Source organism: Bremia lactucae, assembly GCF_004359215.1.
Source record: "Bremia lactucae strain SF5 chromosome Unknown BlacSF5_NotPlaced_18_SHOA01000004.1_1233567bp, whole genome shotgun sequence".
In the NCBI taxonomy this organism is placed as follows: domain Eukaryota; phylum Oomycota; class Peronosporomycetes; order Peronosporales; family Peronosporaceae; genus Bremia; species Bremia lactucae.
In genome coordinates this window covers 499620-520901 of record NW_027152030.1, presented here as the reverse complement: position 1 = coordinate 520901, position 21282 = coordinate 499620, and the positions used below count along the sequence as shown (strand labels likewise).

Sequence of the window (21282 nt, the reverse complement as noted above, 5' to 3'; positions counted from 1 at the left end):
TGGGAATCAACGCTTCCTTGTCGGAAGGTTGCTTGGCCACCGCTCCGTGAGGCAAGGGTATCAGATCCTCGTCCAATGGAAAGGTTTCCCGAAGGGTTTTGACTCTTAAGAACCGATCGATACCCTACGTATTGATGTGCCCGGTTTGATGGCTGCCTATGAAAAGGAGCACCAGCTGAGGCCTCTTCGCTAGTCTCAAATGGACTAGCAGAAGTAGCGTTGTGAGAAGAAACAGGGGGTACAGTACCACCCATGATTTCTTTCACACGCAAGCGGGCGAAATTAATTCGCTACGACCGCTGTTTCATCGCATCGGAATGCGGATGAATGCTGCGTTGGAATTCCGCCTCGTATTGGTCGGGCGTTTCATTTAAACGCAACACGACCGGGACTGCCGATCAGCCGGCTGCGGATTCTTGGCAGTGGCGGTCTTGGCTTCGGCCTGTGCGGTTTCTGCTCCCGCTCGTCCATCATGCGCTGCATGCGCTCGGTTTCCGCTCGACGCCTCTCCGTTTTTTGCGCGAGCTGTAGAGTGACATGATCGCGGAGACTGGCCAATATCTCGCGCGTCTTGAGCGCCTTCGTTTGCACCACAGCTGCCTCGGCCTTGTACGCTTCCATCTGATCATGGACGGCCCGAGTGAATGCCTGGGCCTTCGTTGTCTCCTCCTGCGCAACAGTCTTCTCTGCGTTCAGCTTCTCGACGTACGCAAAGGCGTCGAAGTTCAGCTGCTGTATCGCCGGACGCTCCATCTCTGCTTCGATTTGGGCTTATTGCGCAGCGACAGCGTTGTGCTCCGCTTAAACCACCGCGTTGGGCTGCTTCGGCGCTGGCTTCTGATTGTGTCGTTTCAAGCTTGAGCTTCGCATCGAGATCTTAGACAGCGCCCTCTCGAACTCGGATCGCCTCGTCCTTCACACCGCTGAGTTATTGGAGTTTTTTCAAGGTCATCCCGGTGTAATGCAGGACCTAACCACGGGCATCGGACTCAGCGGCGACCGGGTCGACAACTGGAGCTGGCGAAGTCGCAGTTGGTGGGTCGGACAGCAGCACGGGCAGCGGGGTCAGAGCAAGATCTTCAGTATCATCTTTGCTGCCGAGTGCGCTTGTTTCACTTTAGCCTAGTGGTGCGTCGACCAGTTGTCGTTCCTTGGCACCATGTTCCAGCCTGCGGTGAGGTCACCCGGGCCATGGCGCTCCTCATCCAGGTCGCACTCATCGTCCGCTTGATTGACACCGGCTCGAAGCGATCCGAGCTGCTGAACTTGTTTGGCGAAAAGTCGGCGAAGTTTCGGTTGAAGTTGAGGAGTCAGATGAGTTCGGGCTTGGGGCCATCAATGTCCAGCAACGAGATGGGCTTCGCGTTCGTTCGACGATTGAGCGCGTCGTACGAATGGCACACGAGGTCGAGGTTGAAAGGCTCGACGGCGCGTGTGTGTGTGCGATACACGGTGCGCAGTGCACAAAAGCTGCTGGAGACGACTTACGCCTCCGGGTAAACGGCGTGGGACGCGCGCTCGGTGCGTTTCGAGTGCCAATTCGTTCGGGCACTTTAGGTTGGGGTCGAGTTGCGAACGTGCGCTTGCTGATTGCGGGCACTTAGGCACGCCAAACCGGCAAAGGTAGATGCAGGACACTTCACTTATCCAACTTACACTGATGTGTGTCCCTACCGTCTCTGATGCTCTTAGTATAACTTGTTGTTTGTGTGACACCCACTTGATTTGAACTTACGAAATTCGATCCTCTGGATCTTCTGCTGGACTTCTCTGATCTCGATGGTCCCATAGTCTTGATCATTCTTGACTGGCGGTTATGGCAACTCGTGACCACCGGGCATGGCCACTTTTGACCACCGATCATGGCACTCGTGACCACAGGTCATGGCCACTCTTGGTCACCGGTTACGGCTGTTTCCAGTCCCAATTTGCGATTGTCTGGCCCATCGTGCGCACCCAACCTCTTTTCTGCGACCTACTATACCGCAATTACAGGTAGCTAAATAGTCTTAGCTACCAAAGGTTAGTTCTAAGGCTTTAAAATAGAAAAGTAAAACTGATTTAAATATCAAATTCCTGTGTGACGGTCTTCTACCTACAACTGACTTTATTACATTACAACAAACTATGTATGGCGCCTACATGCGCACCGCACAATGTGGTATTATAACGATTGGCGGTGTTGATTTAAACTTAAATCATTCAATCATGTCTTATTGTGTCAATATTACAAAATTTGGTAAAATTGGAATTATCTAGTCAAAATTAGTGAGGATAATAATTTTGTACATCTTTATTTATTTTCTCTCGTAGGAAATATTATTTATTCTTCCTCTTATAGAAAATAATATTTACGTAACGGGCGTGCTGATCGTTTCTATCAGAAATTGAGTATCTCACATTCCCTTGTTTCAAGAAGTTTCACATTCCAAATATTTAGTTTTCGTTTTTGTTTTTTTCTCTAACGCTGTAAGACAGGAGATTCAGCGTGTTGGACCAGACATGGTGAAAAATAGCCGGAGCAAAAAATAGTGCAAGCTTGAACCATGTAAACACTCCAATATCGAAAACATTTGCATCGTGCACCGACGTCAGGACATAAAACTAGCGGCATACAGCATTGGAGACACATCATGAATTTGTTTCCCAAATTTGTTTTGCTAAGCGGTATCAGCTCATCGCAGGAACATCCAGTGGTCTTCGTACAGCAGGCTGTCCCCCAGTTTCAGTACTCACTTACTTTTACTTGTTCAAGTAGTAGGATATAGTTTGGCAAGTAATTGGAGCAATGGCGGATGTTTCTCCTCGCGACTCAAGCTACTCTTATAAAAATACGCCGCGCGAACGCGAGGTGCTACTGAATGAAGATCATCAATTTGATGCTTGGGAAAATTGCGTTGAGATTGGACGCGTAGTGATCTACTTTCTTGGTTCAGTGCTTTTTTTAATCGGCTCTATCTACTTCTACCCTGAATACTCCACGATGTGGGATGGCGACGCTGGCATTTTCGCAAGTTGGTGCTATGTCGTCGGCTGCATTATGTTCTTTGCCGGTGCCAACCTTGACTTCATTCAGACTATTCGGCACAATCACGGGACACAGTTGCGACAAGTCTTACGCGCATACAACGCAATGATGAATTGTGTGGCGTCTTCCATTTTCATACTTGGCGCGCTCTACTTTTTGCCCGGCTGGTATCCAAAGGCACCCGAGGTTGGCTGCTGGTCATTCATTATCGGCTGCATCCTTTACTGTGTTGCTGCAATCGTGGAACTAATCTTCATCTGCAGCACTCACGAAGACCCGCGCGTCAATGGCTTCAAGATCAAGAACATTGCCTGCTGGGGCTCTATTGCGGCACTCAGTACGTTTAATGGCGCAATTTTTTTTATTCTTGGCAGTTGGTATTACCTCCCTCAATACATTAACCTCATCGAAGAGGGAACTCACTACATGAACAAGGCCATCACGTTTTACGTAATTGGTAGCGTTCTCTTTTTGATTTGTAGCTTGGCAATGATTTCGGGTGTCCATGGGTCGGTAAAATTTACGTTCTCCGCAAGTGAAAAATGGGTGTTAAATTAATAAAGCACATCGTGCTAGCGCAACAAATAGAGGTTAATGCTAATTGGTTTTTATACATCTTTCGAAATGGAAACGCTATCGTCACTTAGACACCCTTCCAATATGACTGCATAGGATACTTGTGTCACATTAGGTCGAAATTGGCCTTTGCAGCAGTCGACTCTATTTTGTTGTGAACTCCTGCAAAGCTTATAGTGAGCGTATATAATATTTGACAGCAATAATTAACTTCATTGGTTCACGCTGAAGTTGCACTACCAAAATCTGAGCGCTACAGCCAACCAGTTGACACCAGTGGACCTGGTGGAATGACGGAACGTAAGCGCAAAATCGACGTTGGCGACCAAAATGGCACGAAGAAGCGCAAGAGTAGGTTCTCCGACGTGCCGCCATCTGCCACTTCTTTCGATACCGGCGTAAACCCGATGACAGGTGCACCGTTCTCACCTCGATATAAGTCGCTGCTGTCCCAGCGTCAAAAGCTACCCGTGCACCAGTTTCTCAATCAAATTCAGGATGCCGTCAACGCCCACCAGGTTGTTGTTATAGAGGGTGAGACGGGCAGTGGTAAGACGACACAAATTCCTCAGTTCCTCACGCTGCTGCACGCCAAGAACGGCAAGGTGGTGGCCTGCACACAGCCGCGTCGAGTGGCAGCCATGAGTATTGCCAAACGCGTCGCCGAAGAGATGGACGTTCAGCTAGGCCAGGAAGTGGGTTACACAATCCGATTTGAGGATGTCACGAGTGCGCGCACTAAGCTACGGTTCCTCACGGACGGTATGTTATTGCAGCACGCCATGAGCGACCCGCTTTTGTCCAATTACTCGACAATCTTGCTGGATGAGGCTCACGAGCGTACACTTAGTACAGACATCCTGTTCGGATTGCTCAAAGAGGTACTGCCTAAGCGGCCGGACCTCAAAGTCGTCGTCATGAGTGCGACACTCGACGCTGTCAAGTTTCAAAAATACTTCGAGGATGCTCCGCTTATCACAATTCCAGGTCGTACCTTTCCCGTTGAAATTTTTTACACGCCTGAACCAGAGCGCGACTACTTGGAAGCAGCTGTACGGACGGCCGTCCAAATTCACCTTTGCGAGGACGAAGGAGATGTGCTCCTTTTTTTAACTGGTCAAGAGGAAATTGAAAATGCTTGTCGTCAAATTCGTGCGGAAGCTGAAGCTCTGGATTCTTCGAAATACGGCCCACTAGATGTTTATCCTCTGTACTCGTCGCTGCCCCCGCAACAACAGCAGCTTATTTTTAATGATGCCCCACAGTCACGCTATCCGGGTGGTCCAAAGGGCCGCAAGATTGTCGTTTCAACAAATGTTGCGGAGACATCGCTAACTATTGACGGTATTGTATACGTTGTTGACCCGGGGTTTTCGAAACAGAAGGTGTACAATCCTCGTATCCGTGTCGAGTCACTGCTTGTGTCTCCAATTTCTCGCGCTTCAGCTAAGCAGCGTTCTGGTCGTGCTGGTCGTACTCGTCCGGGTAAATGTTTCCGTCTCTATACCGAGCAATCCTTCATTCGTGACCTGGAAGAGCAGACGTATCCGGAGATATTGTGCTCAGAAATGAGTGGCGTCGTTCTTACACTGAAGCAGTTAGGTATTGATGATCTAGTACACTTTGACTTTATGGATCCGCCTGCCCCTGAGACTCTTATGCGGGCATTGGAAATGCTTAATTATTTGGGTGCACTAGACGATGATGGTGATTTGACGGACCTCGGCCGCCAGATGGCTATGCTGCCGGTGCTTCCGCAGTTGGCGAAGATGCTAATCTCGTCGTCGAAGTACCAGGTACCACAGGAGGTGATTATTATCGTAGCAATGCTATCGGTACAGGAGCCTTTTATTCGCCCTAAGAATGACGCCAAGGCCGCCAACATAGCCAAGGCGAATTTTGCTCATGTTGATGGTGACCACCTCACTCTGCTTAATGTTTTTCACGCGTACAAGTTAAATGTTGGCGACGCCAATTGGTGCTTTCAAAACTATTTGAACAGTCGCTCACTGCAGAGTGCTTCAAATGTGCGTGATCAGCTAATCCGCAATATGAAACGACTGGAAATGCCAACACAGTCAGCTTTGGATATACACTCGCCTCTATATTATCCCAATATAATCAAGTCCCTGGTGTCAGGATTTTTTATGCAAGTTGCGCACAAGGCCGTTAGTGGAAACTACGTGACAGTGAAGGACAACCAGGTTGTGCACCTCCACCCGTCGTGTGTGCTTGATACCCCGCCGGACTGGGTAGTTTACAACGAATTTGTGCTAACCAGTCGTAACTACATTCGGTTAAATACTCGCATTATGGGCGAGTGGCTCATAGACATTGCACCTCACTACTTTGACCTAACCAACTTCCCACCTGGGGAAGCTAAGCGAGAGCTTGAGATGTTGTACCGGCGCATGAACGCGTCAAAAAAACTCAAAGAATCTTAGATAAGTGTCATGTATGTCCGAGTGAATATTTCAGGGAATCGAGCTCCACCTTATCTTTTAACCGGCCCCCACAAATTATTTATTAATATATTAATCAAAAGTTGTGGCTTCTAATTGGTCAGGAGCAAAGTGGTTTAAGATGGCGCGCTCCACCGAACGAATTTCAAAAAGAACCATCGATCTGCTCAACAGCATCAGTGGATATGCGTTACCTGGTGTGTTACACCGGACTTGCCCTTCAATTGATGATTGGTTAGTTTTTGTATTTCTAATCATATACACCTTTTTGGGTGCACAGGACAAGACCACCTCCCATTATACTTTGAGGATTTGTCGGCCCCGGGTATCGAACCCGGGACCTCCCGGTCCTGAAGTGAGTGGCGGACCACTACACTACCAGGATCGGTATATGCGTTACCTGGTACCATCACGGCCGCTCGGTTGCTGGTAAAACGACGTTTATGGACGTCATAGCTGGGCGTAGAATGGAAAAAAATTGGTGGCCAAATTCTACTTAATGGATACCCCTCGAAGGCTGAAAGACAATCACAACCCCGCGAAGTGGATGTTGGAGGTGATTGGTGCCGGTGTGGCCAACAGCAACGGTGGCAAGACAGACTTTGTGAGAGTTTCCAGTCGAGCAAGAAGTAGGAAGTGTTGGTGGCAAGACAGATTTTGTGAGAGTTCCAGTCGAACAAGAACTATGAAGTGTTGTTGTTAAATTTGAATTGTGAGGGTATTACTAATTGACTTATGGCGACAAGCGTGCTGTAACAGAGATAATTTAGGTCGAATTTCTGCTTCAGCGCTTCTTCCGTTTATTGGTGCACAGCTTCGCACAACCTGACCCGATTTATTCTTTATCTCATTCTTGGAATTGTGTTCCGTATTACGTACATCGACGCAGAGTAAACGTCCCACACCGGTATCAACTCGGGCATGGGAATGCTCTTTTGTTCAACCTTTTTTGTTAGTTTCATCTCTTTCAGCAGTGTCATGGCAAATTGCTTCATAAGATCGTTATGCATTATCGCAAAGCGTGCATCGCGAACATATAGCGTTCTGTAATATTTCGTCGTTGCCGCAGCGGTTCCGTACGCGTTTTTTGTCACGATGCTTTTTGTCGGCCATACTTTCCAATGGTAGGCTTGGCGGGAACTGCCACGTCTTCGCGTATTGGTTTCATCTTTCGCTGTTCACCCCTAAGGTATTTCAGCCAGCTTTTGCTTGAACTCATGCCTACAGTAGAAAGTGCCACGATCTTCGGTCTGCTGCTTCAAATGATATTCTTCCTATCCGCCGGGTTCAACCCCTCTGGTAGCCCCATCCCCTCAGGCTACGAATGGCCGTATCACGTTTACCTCACATATACGCATTGGCTCTTGCTGCAGCCCTTGTCTTTGGAGACTGCGCAAGTGACGGTGATTACCCGCACAATGGATGTGCAATTTTAAGTGGAACTCCATCTCAACTTGCCGCTAATTTGAAGGTGAAAGACTACATATCCGACAACTTTTTTGGCAAATCACAGCGACTGTACAAATTTTCGCATTGTCTCTTCATCGTTGGTCTTTGTGTTCTTGGACTGTTGTCGCTTCGCTTTGTCAACCATCAGAGGAAGCAGACCAAATGGTTCACAATTTTGGAAAACATACTGAATAATTTTGGAATTTTGGTATTTTACATGATCTCTAAAATTTTGGGAGTTAAAATGCTTCTAAATAAAACTATAGTTGGTGCGCAATCGCATGTTTTCTGGCGAATCAGAAGCCACAAATTTCAATTAAAATTAATAAATGATGGGTGCATATTTTATTGCTTTGGATTGCTTAATAATTTTTAGAGCTTTCACCGAAATAGGCGCGATGATCGAATCTTGTGGTTTCGCATTTTTTTTGTGCCACGATTAAAACACTGCGACAAAGCTGGCGATTGCTTCTCCCTCACTCGGACTGCTGAAGTTGGATGTTGTGAAGACTGAGCTGTTAAGTAATTTGCTGAAGCATCTTCACGTAGCTCCTTGATAGTGCTCTTGCTCCGCTTGGAATTTTCAATACTCATAGCGAGCGTGAGATCATGTTTGGTTACCAGGCTAGTAACAAGACCTTTTTCCTTGGCTCTGCCCGTACGACCAGCACGATGCACGTAGTTGACTGCAGACTTCGGAAAGTCAAACATGATTACATGATGTACTGACATCACATCCAGACCACGGGCTGCAAGATCTGTGCACACTAAAATATTGACAGAAGCATCTCCTTTAAATGCCTGTATGGCTTCAAGACGTCGAGCCGGCGGCATATCACCATGAAGACACGCCATGTTCTGAAAACCGTGTTCACGGAGCATGTGCTCGGTAGAGCGCACAGTAAGTGCGTTACGGCAAAATATTATGCATTTTGTGGCATGGCGCATGTGCAAACTCAAAGTTTCGCGCAACGCCGAGTGCTTGTTCCCGGGGCTTACCCGCACAAATTCTTCTTTGATTGACGTAGGCGTTTTGTGAATCTTGCCATCGCTTACACTACGCAAATTACCAAATTTCTTTTTCAGCACCTGATCAATCGGCGAGCAGATCGTAGCTGCCGCCAAAATAATTTGCAGCGACTGCTTGCGCTTGGCTACACTGGCCAAAATTGGTTCTAGAATCGCATCCATCTCCTTGCGAAAACCCATCTTGGCATCAAAAAGCGTGTCTGCTTCGTCGACCACCACAGTGTCGATGCGGGAAAGAAAAAAGTCTTTTTTGCTAATGCATTTGGCCAGACGGCCAGGGGTGCCAATGATCAAGTCAAGCCTGCGTGATGTATTTCTTTGTTGAATGCTCTTCCGTTCTCCGCTCGTTATAGAGCAGGAAGCAAATTTGGCCAAGTGTGACAGCTGCTTTGCCACTGAAGCCACTTGCAAAGCTAACTCTCGACTAGGTAGCAACACAAGTGCGCTAGGACGGCCCATTACGACTAAGGCAGAATTCTCAGATTCTTGTTCACTAATTTTGGCCGATTCCCTGCGCAATATCTGTTCAACTACCGGAATCAAGTAGGCCAGCGTCTTGCCTGTGCCCGTCTGAGCCGTGCACAACACGTCGTGGCCTGCCAGTACGGTTTGTATTGTATTGGATTGGATGTCAGTGGGCATCGTAATTCTCATTTTTTCCAGACCCGCCACGATACGCGCGTCGACGCCCAGGTCAAGAAAGCTTCTCGCAGCAAAGTAGCGACGGGGCGAATTTAGCGAGATTAATGCGGACAGCCGCGGAAACAAGCGGCTGCGATGAAAGGACGACCGGACGGCGAGACACATTTTGAGCAATCGATGCCAATTGGTGGCTTGCAGACAACACAATTTCGAATGTCTTAAATTTAAAATAATGTTACACGTCTAAGACGACAGTAAACGACAATTCTTTGGATTGCGTGAATCGCGAAAGAGTCCACGTTTTGCTGCATCTGCGGTGATGCTAAATCTAAATCCCACGACAATCTGATGCTACCTTCCGATGTAGCGATAAAAACTTAGCATATCGAATTTCGTAATGGACAGGCTTGCAACGCGACAGCTCCAGAGCTTTAGCTTTTTTTGCCAAAAGTCCAGCGAAGGTAGGATGTTTGATGCTTAAGCTCGTTACGAAAAAAAAGCCGGATGCATTCAGACACCACAAACGGGTGGGTCTGTGCTTCCGATACAGATAGCAAGTTTTAACAACCAAACTTACCTCTCCCTCTACGATTGACACGCACAGCAAGGCGCACGTTGTGCCTGCCCTCTTCCCCCGTCGATCATTTCCCTACTCTACTCATCACAGTCGAGTCTTTCGTAGGCTTCAGCCATGTACTCGTCCTATTGGAAGCCTAGCGATGGTCGCGAGTCAAACGTAGCGACGGACCACGAGGCGCTGCACCGTGATGAGGCCACGCATAAGGCCATGCAGTCTGACGAGACTGAATTACGCCCTTTAGACTTGGAGACCATCATGAGCTCGAAGGCTGCCGTCAAATTCTGGTACTTGCACCGCCCTAAGACTATGGCGTATGTACATAAGAATGCCACCAAGATGCAAAGTTTAGGCCGCGCTTTTGCCGTGCGCAAGCTGCGTGCGAAGCATGGCGCCGAGTACATGGCCGAATTAGCTCGAAAAGACCAGGTGCGCCGCGATGCTGACACGCTAAAAGATCTTTTACCTGAAGAGCGCGCTGCTAAGGAATTGAATGATGCCGCCTACGACGCACGCGTGGAAGAGTCTCGACGCCAGCGCCGCGAGCAGATTGAAGCCGAGCGTCGCGCTGAGGAGGATCTGCGCATCAAGATGGCAGCTGAGGCTTCGGAGCGCCGGCGTATTGAGGAAGAGAGCAAGGCCGCAGCGCTTGCGGCGATGGAGGAATCTGAGCGTGTTGCCCTCGAGGAGCGTATGCGCAAGGAGGCGGAAGCCGAGGAAGCGCGTTTGCGTAAGGAGGCAGAAGCCGAGAAGGAGTGCCTTCGTCAGGTTGAGGAGGCAGCTCGTGTAGAGGAGCTACGTCGGCTTGAGGAGGAGGAGCATCGCGCGGCTGAAGAAGCTGAGGCTTCGCGTAAAGCGGAAGAAGAGCGACTTGCCGCTTTGGAGGCCGTGCGACTGGCTGAAGAAGAGGAAATACGCGTTGAGGAAGAGCGTCTTGCTGCAATAGAAGCGGCGCGCGTGGAGGCCGAGGATGCCGCTCGTCGCGAGGAGCAGGAACGTCTTGCAGAGGAACAGGAGCGTCTTGTAGAGGAGAGACGTCTTCACGAAGAGGAGGAAGAGCGCTTGCGTCTCGAGAATGAAGAACGGCTTGCGGAGGATGAACGTGCTCGCAAAATTGAGGAGGAGACTGCTTTTTTGGCTGCTCAGGCTCTTAAGGAAGAAGAACGATTGGCTAGCGAGGCGGAGAAACGAATTATTCAGGAGGAAAAAGAGCGCCGTGCTCGCAAGGAGGCTGAAGAACGTGACCGTAAGCTAGCAGAGGCAAGACTTGCTGCAAAACTGGCTGAGGAGGAGGCTAAACGTATACAACAGGAGCAAATTCAGCAGGAGAAGAACGCAAAGTACGAACAGTCATTATCGAAAGATGTGCCTGTGCGCGTACGTCAACGCGGCCCAGGTTGCGTCATCAGCTACGACAAGGAGCGGGAGACTTATGCTATCAAGCTTGACAATGCCGCAGGCGGCATGCAGATCACAGTACCTAGTGAAGATGTTAACCTTGATGACGACCGTATCCTTTCACCCCGTACCAAGGTGGACACGCCGTTTGGCACGGGTGAAGTCGTGGGCTTGGACCCTCATGTCGGATGCTACGCTATTAATACGGAAGTGAATGCTACGGACGACGACCAATTTCTTGCATTTGTTCAAATCAAAGACGTTACTGTTCACGTAGAGGAGGAGGAGGAGCGGGCTATTGTGGAAGACGCTTCGTTACCAAGTAAGTTGCGTACTTGGTACATCTTGTCGTGTCAGATGGCAAAGGGTTTTCTTATTAACGTTGCTTTTGTCGCTTACAGTTCCTGGTGAGATCGGTTTGGTGTCAGCTCGCATTGTTGATAGTCGCATTGTGAATCGAACGGGCAAAAAGTTCATTCAGTACAAACTGGAAATTCGTACCACAAATTACGGCACATTGTTTTGCTGGAAGCGATTTAGCACGTTCCGGTGCGTAATATTATTGCTGTAGAGGTCATTTTAGAATTTGTCAAAGAATAACGCTCTTGCTATGCATTTGTGCGATGCAGCTCGCTGTGCGACCGTCTTATAAAGGAGAATGGAATGAAACGCCGTGATATTCCAGAGTTGCCACATCGTCACATTGTGAGCAACTTTTCACAAAAGACGATCGGAGAGCGTGCTGAAAAACTTAATTTGTTTTTGACTGCCGCCGTAAGGGCCGAACATTTACAATGGGGTATCCGCGTGGACGATCAAATCGCCGTCTATAAGCGCCGTAACAAACGTGCGACACAACCTAGCAGCCAGCCTCAAACTCGCAGCAGTCGCAGCATCTTCTCACGACGAAAATAGTTATTGGAGAAGCCTATGTCGCAGTGCCGCAGCGATATTGTGCAGTACCGCTGCGACATTGTGCGGTGCAGTCTACTTTATGCTCTGTGCATGTGCCTTAGGTGGAAAAATTGTAGGGTAGTTGTCTTCACGCAAGATTTTACAACTTGAAGTTGCCTTAATTGACTGCTGTAAGTTGCGCCATTTATCCAGCTGCACTTTGCGGTACTGCTTCACTTCACTTTCTTTGTATTCGTATCGCTGAAATGGGTTGTGACAATCATCAGAGCAGCCTTCACAAACATCTGAGTGGCACGGCACGCCGTTTCGCGCGCATTCACAGTCCGCGTCGGCAGTAGAGCAATTCTTGTGCGCACGCGCTACTTTCTTGGCAGCAGTCATAAGTTCTGTCTTCCCCGTGCCCGTGTCCAGAATCGGAATGTTATAATCATGCAAGAACGCTCGAAGCTTTTTCACATTCATTTTTGCAACTTTTTTGACAAGGTCTCCGCACGAGCAGCCACAAGCGCCGTCGCGCGAGTCACGAATTCTGGCGAATTCATCCAGCTGCTCAATTGACACACAGCCAAAATCCAGCGATGTTAGAGAAGATTCAATGTAACCTTGGAAACCATCAAAATTATCGAAAATGGAAGCAGATCTAGTCGAGTACTTTCGCCTAGGTTTTTCTAAATCTGAAGACGACGACAATTGAGCCTCAATCGCTAAATCCTCCTGAGCGATTCTATCTTGCGTGAAAACTTTCTTGCGTTCGTCTTCGCTCAATCGAGAAAAAAGCGGGTTGTCAACCCCTCGGCGGTAGTCAAATTGGCGCGTCTCACCCACACTGACGTTGCGGCGCTTGGACTTTGACAAGTTATTGGCTCGTTCTTGCAACTCCATCTCTCGAACTTTTTCCACCTCAAGCACAGTGCCGAGGTCAATGTCCGCAACCTTATTACCAAGACCCAGGGCCCATGTTCCGTCGTAAGGTACAGCACTGCCGCCACCAGGGAAGCGCGCAAATTCTCGCGCCTGCACGTCTCCCCATAGGACGTGCTTTTTTCCACCAAGTGAGGCTGAGCGGTTCTTGCGCTCCTGTCGCGGGGTGCTTGTGGAGGCCAAATGCATGCTGTTGCTGCGCGCAATTCGCTTCTTCTTGTTTTTCGCACTCTTTTTCTTTGACTTGGGAGTTGCTGCTGACGGCTCGACTGAAATGTCTGTAACATGCACGGGCCCTGTTGCGAGGTCCACACATTTGAAAGGCGATGCAGTTACGGGTGCATCGATAATATCGTTAGTGCTAACATGAACCAGATCATTTAAAGACTTAACGGGCGAAGGAAGACATGACGGACGGTGGCTTTTCCAGCTCTGGCGTTGACAGTCGCGGTTACAGAAGTAGGCCCGTCGACAGCCGCCGCAGCGATTCTTAGCATTAGGATTCCGACATGACAGGCAATTTCTTTCGATCAGTGCGGACAAAGTCATTGAGGAGCTGTTAATCATTTCAAGAATGGGAAAGTGAGAGCTATAAATCGCCGTGTAATCGTTTTATAAATTGGCGCAATGTGAATTTGTGAATGCGATGATTGGTGCATTATCACAGCATTTGCTTTGTGTCCTGAACTTACATATATGAGCATCTTTGGCCAACCAGATATCTTCATTCAAAATGGCCGATCCGGACGCGAAGCTCAACTCCCTCTTTGGTAAGAAAAAGAAAAAGAAATCTACGACTGTCAATGCCAACGTCATCGTCAAGACAAGCGCGCTAAATATTGAGCGCGCCACTGCTGAGCGTATGGCTGCGGCGGCTTCCGCTAAGCCCGCGCCGAAAGTTGTGGCTCCCGCAACGGTAGCGTCGGGCAAAATCTTATCGGACCTTTTGTTGAACAAGGAAGAAGAGCAAACAAAAATGTCTTTCCAATGGGCCAAGCAACCCAAGAAATACAAAAAACCTAGTGAAAAGGAGTCAGTGGCCACCACGTGGGCAGAACAAGAGCAACGGAACCGCGTAAACCGCCGCATCCAGCTCGACAACGAACGCGCTTTTCCATCGCTGGGTAGTGGCGCATCCAAAGTGCAGCTACAGAGCATGAAGGCACCTATTACGAAGGCTGTCGAAACCAAGAATGCTTGGGCTTCGCTGCATGATGACGAAGACGAGGAATAATCGATAGAAGCAGTAGATACTCGTTGACACAATAAGCGAATTATAAATATTGTTACCACTGCGGGGAAATTATGTATTTGGCAAGGCAGCGGCAGAGGACAATGTGGTAGTGCTCATGTCCCAGCTGTCTGCGCAGGCTAGTACAGTTGAGTCAACAACTTTGACTCGAAATGGACGTATTCACCAGGCAACATCGCTTCTTACATAATGTTCTTAATTTCAATAGATCACGGTCACAACGTGAGATTAAAATAATAATTGTAAGTTACACCGCAATGTATCACAACCACGCTACCAATTTTATAAGTCTTCGATTGATCTGAACATTCTTAAATTTGACTACTAAAGTATTAAACTAGTTCATCGTGTCGAAATGTTGTGTACTTTTCGTGACTCATGTCATGAAGGCAAAGTTAGCGTTTACCAATGTTGATAGCAATAGTACCCCGCCAATTTCCTGATTTTTTTTGATATTGCACAACGTAAGTTAAGCGTATCATTAATTGTACCAATGAAAGCGCCTTTAGCGGATGAGTTGCACGTGGTGCGCTGTGCACTGCACCAACGTCTTAAGCACAAGCTCTCCCGTGTCATATCATCCGATTGTGTTCGAAACGCAAATGAATCAGCCAAGGATTGGGGCGCAAGTTTTAAGCTCGAACAGCTTTTCGAGCGCACGGTGCAGTTTGGTGAAAACCAATCCGGGCTTTTACTTGGAGCTGCGGGCAGCGAACGTAATGTCATTGTAAAGCGAGCAATGCACAACTTGCGCTGCAAGTTTGGCAAATTTACGCTAATATATCTTAATGGTATGATCTTGCAAAACGAGCTCGAAGCATTTAGGGAGCTCACAGCGCAGCTTACCCGCGCGACGGCAGTCAAGCACCCAGTAGGCCAATATTTTTTTGATTAATCTCAGCAAGAGATCTGATGTTCTGCTTCTAACCTGGAAAAGGTGCTGTCATACTGGAATATGTACGAGTATCTTCGCGGCCTGCTCATTGCAAAAGCCAAGACTGGAGACCATGTGATTGTCATTCTAGATGCGCTGGAGCAATTTGTGCTTGAAACTAGTAATAAAAAGCAATTGTTACTTTACAACTTGCTGGATTGGTTGCAGGTAGCTGCAGATTTACTTCTGCACGCAACATAGTGGGTAATGTTATGCTGTGCTACAATGTTTGTAGGATTTCGATATTAAAATGGGCGTGCTGGGTGTCACAGACAATTACAATGTTGTGGACAATCTGGAAAAACGAGTGCTTTCGAGGTCAATATTGTGATATCTGTCAAAACTTACGCGCTCAAGCCATTAAACTCTGTACTTATACGTGTATCCTTACTTGACACAGATTTTCAAACATTCAGATTGTTATTGAAAGACCTTCTTTCGTCCAGATACAGCGTGACCTCTTTTGTATGCTTTCTCTTGATGATTTTAACTGGACTTCGTTCAGTACAATGCAACAGCCATCAGTCAACTATATTGCTTTGCTAAGCCAGAGTCTAAAAGAGCTGCAGTCAAAACACAACAAAGTTTTAACAAGCCTTGAGTTTGATTACGACATTGGCAAACCGCAAGCCTTTTTCATAAGGCTTGTCTTTGCAGCTGTTTGTTACTTGGATGTTAATACTCCATTGCTAACAGCTCAGAACATTCGACGCGCTAGAAACTTGTTGGAGCAAGATCATCAACTCGCTGTGCTTCGAAGTGTGACGGATCACGGGCTTGCATTACTGATCGGAATGGGGCACCTTGAAAAGGCTGATCAATGCGTTTTCACACTTGAAATGGTGTACGCGCGTTGGGAAATTTTTCTCCGTCAGCACGATATGCTTGTGCAACTGCCAACTCGCAGTGAGGCTCAGAAAGCACTAGAGCATTTGCTACAATTAAAGCTCGTGAAGGACGCTGGAGATGCATTTAACACTGGACGCGGTGGGGATTTTCATATGAGACTAGGCAGAGCAGGCTCACTGCAGCCTGAGTTTCGGGTAGTACACTTGATTTTTGCTCCGCGCACATTAAAAGGAATGCTGCTAAATGGCAGCATAGACTGTTCGACTATACTGAGAGAATGGGCTCTCAACGGAAATTAATTCCGTTAAAAAGAGATTAAAATGGCTAAATATGACTTAAACGGCACCATCCATCGCGCAAAGAACTTTATGTACCCGTCGTATTGCCGGACTGATACACAGCTCATTATAATCCTGAATTTTCAATAGTGATGTCCAATAACCTTTGAAAATTCTGTGCCGTTTACAATATGTCCCATGTCATCCGGTATTCTCGTCGAGTTGGTCTTGACCAGCCATTCAATGCTGCGCGCAAGTGTTAAGCAATTTAAAATAAGAGATACGTTACCGACAAAGCCTCTTCTTCGGCGTATGTTAAGTTCAGACATTGCTGCACCATTTGCGACAAAAATCACGCTTTAATTTTCTGCCTACTATTGGCTGGTACGAGGCTTAAGGCCACTTGGTATTCCTAGGAAATGTGCTCATGTAAGATTTTCCAATGTTGGTGTCATTAGAATGCTTCACATGCCTTCGAGATGCGCAACAGCTATCGTTAAAGCTTAAAAAAAAGCAGAATTTGGAAGCCTCCTCCATGGTGACCATCACCGTGCATGTATAATTGTTATCAAATTAAATAGCTCATCTCTTAATTACCGCATAAAGCATAATTTAGAGACGCATGAAAAAAAGTCGAGTTCCACGATATTTAACAGCTTTTTGCCACAATTCGGCTAACAACAATCGCTATCAACTATCATTTAACGACTCTGCAAGTTGGGTGCCAAGCAAAAAGTACGTGGGTTCGCGAGTTGAACCTGCCGCTAACTGCTCTGCAACCAAGTATAGCGGATCGTATATCTTCAGCAATATTCCGTCCGACAATTTGGGGTATCCAGCGTCCCGCAGATCGAAAAATGCTTTTACGATCATATTCTTCTCTTTAAAGGCTCTTGGAGCATTTTTTAATTTTCTCACTTCATAGTCATGCATTTGGCATTCGTACAAAAGAAGGTGAGGCATAGCTGCGCAACGTCGCTTCAAATGAACCTTTATCCACGCTCGATCTTGAACACATTCCATCACACCATTCGAACTGTGTAGCGACTGGCTACTTTGCTGTGGAAGCAAATGCTGATCGTGCGAGCGTAACAACGTGAGGTCCCGCTTTCGCTTGCGAATAGCCTTGCGAATGACATCACCCAAATTTCCACGAGTTTTAAATTCATTCATTACGGTTTTTGTTTTTCGATCCATAAATGCTTCCACTGACGAAGACTTGACCGAAGAAAATGATTCCAGTACAAATGGCTCGGCTTGCAACTGTTTTATCGTGTCAGAAATCGCATCGGATTTCGTATTGTCCTCGCCACTTTGAGCCTGACAATCAATATTTTATCGTTAAGTACAATAGTTCGCGAGATATTGCCAAAATATGATTGATAAATCTACCTGTGAAGTCAAACTAGTTTCCAAAAAAATATTCTGCCGCTGTGAAATCATCGTTGCCCGTTGCAGTACATCAGACAGCAACTTTTTTTTCGATTGTGATAAGTTTCTGTCCAATTTACCGCTTATAACTGATCCGTTTTCCAAGGTTTGCTGTTTTTGTCGCCTTAATAAGCCAACAGGCATCGACTTTCGCCTACATTTACAAGTCATATCAGAATGCTGAATAGCTGACTACTCGAATGGATGAGCACCCACCTTTTCTCAGACGGCGTGTCTAATTGAGAGCTAAGTCGCTTTTGAAGTGCCCCTAAAGACTTCCGGCGTTTTATGGTATCAGCATATGCTACCTTCTTTGTAGTCCAGCGCTCAGGCCTCAAAGACGCCGCTTCAGAATTGAGTATTTTTAAGCTATTGTTAACTGCGTTTGTCATTCTACTGCAGTGCTGGCTTATTTTTGTTGTAGAGCGAGACTTATTTTTTTGATCATCGCAGCTCGTTTCCCTTCTTTCAAGTCGGGAATGTCGTGAGCGCGCAGCGCCAATATTCAAATATTTAGGTTTCGCCAATGATTCAGATGTTACTTCATTGCAAACTTCTGAATGTTCACTTTGCGCACCCTTGTCCGCATCAATCGTTGGCTTCGGTGCCTCCAGCAAAGATTGTTGTGGTAGTAACAAGGTCGCAAACGGATTTTCTTCGTTGTCTTTCTCAAGAGTTTCGTCTAAGCAAAAAATACCAGCATATTAGTTAACAATGGTACCACTATCATAAACGCACCTAGAATAAACCAAGGATGCTGCCGGTGTGGGGAAATCTCACTATTTTGACCGGTTACTTCAAGTGCTAAAGTTCCTACAATAGGCAACGTGAAAGCGGGTTTGGTGGTAGGCGAGAGCAGCAGATTCTTAGTATGAGAGCCAGCTTCGAGATCATAATAAACCACGCGCTCGTTGTCGTTGCATGAAGTCATCACAAATTTAATACGCAAACTTTGCAGACTATTGATAGCTTTGGCCGAAAGTAGGTTGATTTTACACTTCAGTTATCCAAATATAAATCATAACTAATTAGTTATTAAATAGATTTAGCAAAGTGGTTACATTTGATTTTATAGAATGAATAAAACATCAATCGTTTCTGACAGAAGACGACTGTGTCGCTTTGAATTGACAGCACATCCCATTTTCGCTAATCTTGCTAAGACTCAACAATTAGACCTGTTGAGACAGCAACATTTACATGCTGCTAGCGGGCCGACGCATCTGCGTCAACCCGAAAGCTTAAAGATCGAAATCTCTAAGTTTAAGGCAGTCGAAGGCGACTCCCTTTTAAGATGGCTCGTCGAATCAGACGACGCTATTACAGCTCGCCGCATCAATGATGATGCGACGAAAGTGAAATTTGGCATGTCCAACTTAGCCGGACGTGCCAAATCTTGGGCTTTAGGGCTCAAGCTTCGCTACCCATTAGTCTTTGGGTCGTACGAGGTCTTTAAGCTCGGCTCAGGCAAGCATATGAGCCGCCACGTGCCGAATTCAGGGCTCAAGCCGAGCTTCTGGATTTGAAGCAGGGCGAATGTGACCTTCACGCTTATGCCAGCATACACGATATGTATCGTGAGTCATCCACTTAATGAACAAACAAACGTAGACCTCAGTGTGAATACCCATCACACTGTGGAGTTAGATTCGGACGGCTATGCACAAGCACAGGCAGCGTCGAAGTTCAAGCTCTCGAATACGCTGAGTGGTAGAAATAAGGATGCTTGCTTGAAAAGTAACATCCAAGAAAATATTCAAAACTGTCTATAAGAGGCAGTGCGGAAGTCCTAGATTGACTGGAGAGTCGATTGTAGAGGATCTCGCTGTGGTTGCGCAAACACAGCAAGAGGTAGTTGGGGAGCATGCTCCCCAAATAAAACTTGAGGGAATAAGTCCTCAAGAATCCGCGGGAATAAGTCCCCAGAAACTTGTGGTCAAAGGTTCCCAGGTACCTTTGGAAGTAAGTCTCAAATAGGTTACTGGAACATTAATTATCTATGTAAATAACAGATCAAAAGTAGGCGCTTATACACTTGATCTGATAGCGCCTCCTTAGTAAACTTCCGAGACAACTCAATTGCCAACGCTAGAACCGAAACGGTTCTTGCGTGATCTGCGTAGTGGCAAAGGCAAGCAGATCTGCGTACTTATCACAGATTATATGCGTAGCCGATATTCGGTCGGCAATAGTATTTCCTGAGGACGAGCGGGTTCTCAGCAGCTCATCGGTTGACGAAAGTGACCTCGATGAGAAGACTCGGATGGAACGTCTTACGTTCAATCCTGGGAATCTTTGAGGACAAATCCTTTATATAAGGATATGGTCGAATTAACTGATGAGCTTCCTGAATCCGCACAATGCGAGTTGCCTGAGGATAAAGGCACTCGATGCGAAATTGACCTATCTGTTGAGTGCTCTGCAAGCAGTGATGCTTTGTCCCTAATACCAGGTTCGAAATACTGTGTCATGAAGCAGCGGCCATTGCCTAGTGAAAAAGTATTAGCGATCGACAAATTCTGTTCCGATCGCTTAGCAGCGGGCATGTGAGGAAGTCAACCTTTCTAGATAGCTCTCCGACCTTCTGTGTGCGTGAAGCAACAGAAAAATGGCGAATTGTGCATGCGTTCAATGAATTAAACGCTGCAACGGTACCGGCTCAAACGCCGATACCACGAAAAGACGTAATTATTGATGGTTTGGCAAAGAGTTTTATCTCTTTGTCAATAAATCTGATGGATGGATTCTATCATAATCATATCCTTTTTCGTGAACAAAATATTCCATTCACAGCAGTAAGTGCCCCAAGCGGAATGCTATGGGAGTGGCTAGTCATGCCACAGGGACTTAGTAGTGCCCTTGCGACATTTAACAGATGTGTGACCAATCAGTTAAGATCGGTGCGTGATTTTGCACTAAGCTGTTTTGATGACGTAGCAGAGCCATGAACGGAAAATCGGACGTTGAAATACATCGTACCCACGTCCGAAGGGTTCTTACACTTATGCGTAAGCATAAGTTGTATGCAAATCTCAAGAAATAAATAGTTGCTGTAAGCCAAATGCGACTTCTTTATTGCATCGTGGGTAAACACGGTGTACGCCCTGATGCGGAAAAGGTCAAGGCCTTCACCGACTGCCCTGTGCCAGTCAATGTTAAGGTACGTCGAAAGTTTCTCGGCTTAGCGGCGTGCTTGCACAAGTACTCCTGCAATTATGCCGAAATGACAGTACATCTCTAGGCGGGTACATCTTAATGCGGCCACACTCTACTTCGACACACACCCTAGCACAGCGAAAAAGCGGTTAAACAGGCTTCTCTTGCGTGCACTGAGGTAGTTGTGTAGCGACCTCACCCAACGCAAAGTACTCTAGTAAAGTGTCGTCACGGGAACGGTAATCCGGCTCCTCGTGCGCACTTACTAAGTAGGAAGTAGTTCAGACTGATTAATATTTAATCGCATTAAATATAAATACCTATTTTTACGAATCAAAATGTCATCTCTATAGATAACGCTGAATATGTATTGCGAGCGTATCTT

At 46.9% G+C, this 21282-nt stretch overlaps 10 protein-coding genes across 10 annotated transcripts; 7 read left to right on the top strand and 3 right to left on the bottom strand.

The window, feature by feature from the left end:
* Positions 1–537: 537 nt before the first annotated feature.
* On the top strand, positions 538–861 carry CCR75_000099 (uncharacterized protein; the record flags this gene model as incomplete). The annotated part of the gene is made up of 1 exon (XM_067958207.1): positions 538–861. The coding sequence occupies one exon, from the start codon at positions 538–540 to the stop codon at positions 859–861; it is 324 nt and encodes a 107-aa protein (XP_067821775.1).
* Positions 862–1191: 330 nt separating this feature from the next.
* CCR75_000100 (uncharacterized protein) lies at positions 1192–1500 on the top strand (the record flags this gene model as incomplete). Its single annotated transcript, XM_067958208.1, has 1 exon — positions 1192–1500. The coding sequence occupies one exon, from the start codon at positions 1192–1194 to the stop codon at positions 1498–1500; it is 309 nt and encodes a 102-aa protein (XP_067821537.1).
* A 1288-nt stretch (positions 1501–2788) lies between these two features.
* On the top strand, positions 2789–3586 carry CCR75_000101 (uncharacterized protein; the record flags this gene model as incomplete). Its single annotated transcript, XM_067958209.1, has 1 exon — positions 2789–3586. The coding sequence occupies one exon, from the start codon at positions 2789–2791 to the stop codon at positions 3584–3586; it is 798 nt and encodes a 265-aa protein (XP_067821538.1).
* Positions 3587–3894: 308 nt separating this feature from the next.
* Positions 3895–6048, top strand: CCR75_000102 (uncharacterized protein; the record flags this gene model as incomplete). The annotated part of the gene is made up of 1 exon (XM_067958210.1): positions 3895–6048. One exon carries the CDS (start codon positions 3895–3897, stop codon positions 6046–6048), a length of 2154 nt encoding a protein of 717 aa, XP_067821535.1.
* Positions 6049–7896: 1848 nt separating this feature from the next.
* CCR75_000103 (uncharacterized protein) lies at positions 7897–9351 on the bottom strand (the record flags this gene model as incomplete). The annotated part of the gene is made up of 1 exon (XM_067958211.1): positions 7897–9351. The coding sequence occupies one exon, from the start codon at positions 9349–9351 to the stop codon at positions 7897–7899; it is 1455 nt and encodes a 484-aa protein (XP_067821536.1).
* A 466-nt stretch (positions 9352–9817) lies between these two features.
* On the top strand, positions 9818–13614 carry CCR75_000104 (uncharacterized protein). The gene is made up of 3 exons (XM_067958212.1): positions 9818–11483; positions 11563–11710; positions 11791–13614. The coding sequence occupies exons 1-3, from the start codon at positions 9878–9880 to the stop codon at positions 12074–12076; spliced, it is 2040 nt and encodes a 679-aa protein (XP_067821533.1). The 5' UTR covers positions 9818–9877; the 3' UTR covers positions 12077–13614.
* Positions 12149–13546, bottom strand: CCR75_000105 (uncharacterized protein; the record flags this gene model as incomplete). Its single annotated transcript, XM_067958213.1, has 1 exon — positions 12149–13546. The coding sequence occupies one exon, from the start codon at positions 13544–13546 to the stop codon at positions 12149–12151; it is 1398 nt and encodes a 465-aa protein (XP_067821534.1).
* Positions 13615–13730: 116 nt separating the features above from the next.
* On the top strand, positions 13731–14231 carry CCR75_000106 (uncharacterized protein; the record flags this gene model as incomplete). Its single annotated transcript, XM_067958214.1, has 1 exon — positions 13731–14231. One exon carries the CDS (start codon positions 13731–13733, stop codon positions 14229–14231), a length of 501 nt encoding a protein of 166 aa, XP_067821531.1.
* A 511-nt stretch (positions 14232–14742) lies between these two features.
* CCR75_000107 (uncharacterized protein) lies at positions 14743–18638 on the top strand (the record flags this gene model as incomplete). Its single annotated transcript, XM_067958215.1, has 6 exons — positions 14743–15120; positions 15187–15351; positions 15419–15501; positions 15584–17638; positions 17711–17907; positions 17968–18638. The coding sequence occupies 4 exons, from the start codon at positions 14743–14745 to the stop codon at positions 16329–16331; spliced, it is 1374 nt and encodes a 457-aa protein (XP_067821532.1). The 3' UTR covers positions 16332–17638; positions 17711–17907; positions 17968–18638.
* CCR75_000108 (uncharacterized protein) lies at positions 14794–18672 on the bottom strand (the record flags this gene model as incomplete). The annotated part of the gene is made up of 4 exons (XM_067958216.1): positions 14794–17630; positions 17703–17895; positions 17958–18423; positions 18480–18672. 4 exons carry the CDS (start codon positions 18670–18672, stop codon positions 17001–17003), a joined length of 1482 nt encoding a protein of 493 aa, XP_067821539.1. The 3' UTR covers positions 14794–17000.
* Positions 18673–21282: the final 2610 nt, after the last annotated feature.